Source organism: Python bivittatus, unplaced genomic scaffold, assembly GCF_059951505.1.
Source record: "Python bivittatus isolate LINGU-HERP-01145 unplaced genomic scaffold, Pbiv_v1 ctg000610_np1212, whole genome shotgun sequence".
NCBI lineage: Eukaryota > Metazoa > Chordata > Lepidosauria > Squamata > Pythonidae > Python > Python bivittatus.
In genome coordinates, this window is record NW_028277088.1 from 22,276,590 (window position 1) to 22,282,500 (window position 5,911).

At 46.0% G+C, this 5,911-nt stretch overlaps 1 protein-coding gene across 1 annotated transcript in view; it reads left to right on the top strand.

Moving 5' to 3' along the window:
- Window positions 1-642: 642 nt before the first annotated feature.
- FZD1 (frizzled class receptor 1) overlaps window positions 643-5,911 on the top strand; it is a 6,626-nt gene continuing 1,357 nt past the window's right edge. Inside the window, exon 1 of the mRNA XM_007424672.3 lies at window positions 643-5,911. This exon is cut by the window's right edge and continues 1,357 nt beyond it. Coding sequence (XP_007424734.1) covers window positions 1,778-3,580 — 1,803 coding nt within the window. The 5' untranslated portion in view covers window positions 643-1,777 and the 3' untranslated portion in view covers window positions 3,581-5,911.

Genomic DNA, 5,911 nt, shown 5'->3' on the forward strand with positions numbered 1-5,911 from the left:
CATCCTTTGTCACTGGGAAGACTGGACTAGCTGGGCTGCAGTCTCAACAGACCTGGAGGTTGTCAGATTGGATAAAGCTGGCCTTGATTATAGAATATCTAAGTTTATGGGATATTTTTGAGACAGGGCCATGTTTGAAAAAACTCTTACCTATGGTTAACTTACCCATATTTACTCAGTTAATAAAAATTTCTGAAATCACATGACACACTGAACTAACCACAAGAGCTGGGTTTGCCTAAAACATGAAAACTCTAATCTGATGCACTAATTTGTGGTTCGGTGTATTATATGGACTCAAACCAAAGGCCAAAATACTTGGTAAATGCTTTGATGGTAGCCTGTTCAACTTGGCATTTTGCTCTCTTGCCTCCTATATTTGAAAGTGTTCAGATGCATCTAGGATGCTAGCGGCAGACCCAACAGCTGAGTCTCTATGTAACGCTTATCTATTGTTAACTGAACTCTGGTTTATTTCATGCAAGTTTCTGGATTTTTACAGAAAACTCACCAAGTATGCTGAATTTGAAAAACACACTTGGCTAAAGTGTGGTTGACTAGTCTGTGATTCTGTCCATTATGCAATACATAATAGGGTTTTGTTTGGCATTATTCATTTATTTTGGGGAGGGCTTGGTCCTTAGTTCCCTGAGCTGTTTATCCAAGTGAATCTTTCAGTCTTCTCTAATGGAACCTCTGGTGCATTTTCTAAGCATGGGGGTTGGGCAGGGGAGAATTTGTCATTACATTTTAAATTTCTGGAAAGAATCCATGTTTTAAAGTTTCTTTTGTTTTTTAAAAAAGACACTTATTTCATTTTTAATTCATTGTGGGAGGGAGAATGGGAAGCTGTCGGTAAAACTAGCGCTAAGAAGCTGCCTCAGTCAGGCTCCAATCATTTCAGATGAAAGCATTTGGGGTTTTCATTTCATTCAGCATACCAGCAACTTCCCCAACTGCAAACTCTTTAGCTGTTTACTCATAACCTTATCTATAAAGTTAGTTACCTCTTACCCCTCCCTTTTCTTTTTAAAAAAATTATTTATTCGTGCACATTTTTCAGTCAAAAAACGAAAAGCAATTGTCTGCTTCCACGCCAGCTCCCTGCACCCCCTCCATTCATTAGTCGCTTGCAACATATGGGGCTATTCTCCCAAGGTTCCCCCCTTCTTTCTTCTTTCAAGGCAAACCCCGTCAGCCCGGGCCTCCTTCGCAGCCGCCCGTCCCCGCCTTTCGTGTTCCGCCGAAGTTGGACGGGATCAGGAAGGGAGGGGAGAAAATCACTCCCGAGCCACCTCCACTTCTCCTGCGTTCCGAACCGGGAAGAAATATTGGGTGACGGTCCCTGACGCAGGCAAACTTAGGCGTCGGTTTCAAGGCTCCTCCCTTCTGGTGAAAGGCAGACTGCGGGGTGCCTGGAAACCGGTTCGAGGGAGAGAGGGCTTGAGGGATTGCCGCAAATGGTCAGGCGGCGGCGGTGGCGGAAGGAGGAGAGGCGGCGGCGGCGGCCGCAGCAGCAAGATCAAAAGCAGCTGGATCTGCTGCGCTCTGCCCGGCGGAGGAGACGGGGCTGGCGGCGCGGTGGAAGAGTCCGCGGCGGCAGCTGCTGAGCTGGCCCCTTCCTGGGCTTTGCGCCCTCCTGCCTTTCCTTCATGAGTCTCAAGTTTGCGCTGGCAGGAGACCGAAAACGCGGCGGCAGCGGCGGCAGCAGCAGCCCGGGCCGGGAAGCGGCGGCGGCGATCGAGGCAGCGACGAGGGCGAGAGGAACCGGCGAAGTATGGCCGAGAAGTGGAGTCGGCAAGTTTGCAGCGGAGCCAAGGCGGCGGCGGCGGCGGCGGCAGGGGGTAGGCAGGCCCGAGTGCGCTCTCCGTGGCCGCTCCTGCTGCTGGCGCTGCTGCTCGTGTGGACGGAGGCGCCGATGCTCTCCGCGCGGGGCCAGGCGCCACCCCCGGCGCAGTACAACGGCGAGCGTGGCATCTCCGTGCCGGACCACGGCTACTGCCAGCCCATCACCATTCCGCTGTGCACGGATATCGCCTACAACCAGACCATCATGCCCAATTTGCTGGGCCACACGAACCAGGAGGACGCCGGCCTGGAGGTCCACCAGTTCTACCCGCTGGTCAAAGTGCAGTGCTCGGCGGAGCTCAAGTTCTTCCTCTGCTCCATGTACGCGCCGGTGTGCACCGTGCTGGAACAGGCGTTGCCGCCCTGCCGCTCCCTCTGCGAGCGCGCGCGCCAGGGCTGCGAAGCGCTCATGAACAAGTTCGGCTTCCAGTGGCCGGACACGCTGCGCTGCGAGAAGTTCCCCGTGCACGGCGCCGGCGAGCTCTGCGTGGGCCAGAACACCTCCGAGCGGGGCACGCCCACTCCCTCTCTGGGCCCCGAGCTGTGGACCAGCAACCCCCAGCTCAGGCCTGGCGGCGGGGCGGGCGGCGGTGGAGGGAGCCACCTGGCGGACCGGGCGGGCAGGTTCAGCTGCCCCCGGGTGCTCAAGGTGCCCTCCTACCTGAATTACCGCTTCTTGGGCGAGAAAGATTGCGGGGCCCCCTGTGACCCCGGGCGCCCCTATGGGCTCATGTACTTCGGGCAGGAGGAGCTGCGCTTCTCACGGACCTGGATTGGCATCTGGTCAGTGCTGTGCTGCGCCTCCACCCTCTTCACAGTTCTCACCTACCTGGTGGATATGAAGCGTTTCAGTTACCCAGAGAGACCCATCATCTTCCTCTCGGGTTGCTACACTGCCGTGGCTGTAGCCTACATCGCGGGGTTTCTGCTGGAGGAGAAAGTGGTGTGTAACGAGCGCTTTTCTGATGATGGCTCGCGTACCGTAGCCCAGGGCACTAAGCGAGAAGGGTGCACCATCTTGTTCATGATGCTGTATTTCTTTGGTATGGCCAGCTCCATCTGGTGGGTCATCCTGTCCCTCACGTGGTTCCTGGCTGCAGGCATGAAGTGGGGCCATGAGGCCATCGAAGCTAATTCCCAGTACTTCCACTTGGCTGCTTGGGCTGTTCCAGCAATCAAAACCATCACCATCCTGGCTCTGGGGCAGGTAGATGGAGATGTGCTGAGCGGCGTCTGCTTTGTGGGCATCAACAATGTAGACGCTTTGCGGGGCTTCGTGCTGGCACCCTTGTTTGTGTACTTATTCATTGGCACTTCTTTCCTCCTGGCTGGATTTGTGTCCCTTTTCAGAATTAGGACTATTATGAAGCATGATGGCACCAAGACAGAAAAACTGGAAAAGCTGATGGTGAGAATTGGGATCTTCAGCGTTCTGTACACAGTGCCTGCCACCATTGTGATTGCTTGTTATTTCTATGAGCAAGCATTTAGGGAACAGTGGGAAAGGAGTTGGTTTGCTCAAAGCTGCAAGAGTTATGCCATTCCTTGCCCCAGTAATCACCATCACCCCCCCATGAGCCCGGACTTCACAGTCTTCATGATCAAATATCTCATGACCCTAATTGTGGGAATCACTTCAGGCTTCTGGATCTGGTCTGGAAAAACACTCAATTCCTGGAGGAAATTCTATACCAGACTTACCAACAGCAAACAAGGGGAAACTACAGTGTGAAGTTCAACATCAGCTTGGGTTGTTCACTCACCAACTTTGATGTTGGTCCACAGTGCTGACCAGAGAGTGGAAGAGGAGAGAGATGTACACACCCTGAAACCATATAGGTCAGAGAATTTTCCCTCCAGCCCACAGGAAACTGATACTAAGGACATTGGAAGAGGAATCTACTGTTCTCCTTCTCCTCATCTGGACTAAATTTACCCTAAATGTTGGGAATGTGATTTTGAGATTGTTGTAAATAGTCTCTGTAAGATTTTGTAAGTATATTTGTATTTAAGTTGCAAAGCTTTTTCATATATATTTAAAACATTTTAAAACTCCCTTTGCAGACTTTTCTGTTTTGAAGCACAAGAAAACAAACGTTCTGTTTTATTTTCAGTGCAGCATTGAAAAATGAGAAGCTAAGAGACCTTCTTTTGTAGGTCCAAGATTAGGACTGACTGATTTGTAATTGGCCCTAATATTGGAGCCATTTACAATGAGGAACCTAATGGCTTCAGGAAACCCATCTAGTAGGTTGTTGGTGGCACAGTTAATGGGATTTGTGTGGCACAGCAGCTGTGGACAAAGAGTAGAACAACCCTTCCTTGGTATAACCTGAAGGAAGAAAGAGCAAGCTGTCCTACCTGTTGTAGTAACACTGTGGGAGGAGCTCATGGACGAGAACTGTCCTAGCCGATTACATGCTTAACCCTTTTGGAAGAAAACTCTCAGCCACGGAACTGACCGGGAGCTTTCTAAGCCCTGTTTAAAGTTGTGACCTTAAAAGTGTAGAATGGAATAGCTGGGAATGAAGTATTCTTATCAACTCCCGTACATATTTGATAGATTTTAAAGCACTGTAAAGTTTTCTCCTAACTTTGTAATATATTGAGCTTACAATTTGCTTTGTATCTTCTGTAGAAATAAGTCTCTTGGCTGTTATTATTAACTCTGCAGTGAGCAGGAAGGCTGTTCTCTTTTTTTTTATTGTAATTCGATACGCTCTTTATTAACATTGTTCTGAACAATGTTTCTTTGGTGGATTTTTTTCCTTTAGTGAATTTGCTAAAAAAGAACTGAAAAGTCTCTACTGAACTGATTTTGCAAATCAGTTCAGTATGGTCAATAATAAAGGTTCGGGGGAATAAACAGAGCAAAAAAACTCAGTAACTTGGATTATTCAGATTTTTGAAATTTGCTTGACATTGACATTTTATTTCTGCAGATCTTTATAGCTGATGGGTTTCATTCCTTCTCATTAATAGCTGACCAAAAAGCATGATGATTTATGCTACCAGGGGAAAAACAGCAACAATAATGTGTGAAACCCAAAAGACTCTACAAGCCTGATGTTTCAGCGTAGTCATTTATATGTAAAGCTGGAAGAACTGTCTGTGATTGGTCAATGCTCCCTCTAAACTGTTACAGCTCATACTTCTGTAATAGGTTTATACAAGATCTGTCAGTTTTCAGTGGCAAACTCATTTTCATATTTAATCATTTCTGTGGCACGGCAGACTTGCTGCTCTTCTGGCATATTGTTCCAAACTTTTTATTTACACCCCTGCCAAAATACAATCTATAATTAACCATACCCTAAAATGAATAGCTCTGTGAATTTGGTACACACTTATTTCTGTTCACTATCTCAAAATCATCTATATTTATAGAGCAATAGAAGTTTATATATAAATATTAAAAAACCCTATTTTAATTTTTTTTTAATAAATTGTTTTGTATAGAATTATTTTGTCCTTTTAAAATTCTTTATAGACAATTCATTAGTACTGTTTTAATACTAGGGCTTTATGGGTTTTTTTTAAAAAACAAAAGTAAAAATGCCCACACTAGTGCTTTTGTCTTAATTAAATTGGTCAATGTATATGCCCTAAATTGAGATGATGTAAGGAGTGTAAGGAAATGAAAGCAGTACGGCTATCATTGCAGTAGAAGATAAAAAGCTTATAGTTGATTGTTTCTTTTAAAAGACTGACTGAAAGGATCTTTTTCTACTGTGCTTCTTCCATTAAATAAGGTGAAAAATAATTCAGCTGCTTGATAACTTTGGCTGAGTGTTGTACAAAAACAAAGCTTAGTATATAGCCATTTATGCAGTAACATGACACAAAAACTCTAACAGACATTAAAAAGATAAACAGATGATAGATTGATATATAGATACTGTAGATAGATAATTTTGCTTTACTATACTCTAAGAGTTCATGATTCTAAAATGGCAAAATATATTTGATTATAGCTCTGTTAATTTTAGCATCAAATGTATTTTAAAAAGGGAAGTGACCTTAAATTTATTTGATAATGTCATTCTGTTCAGGTGAATTTTAT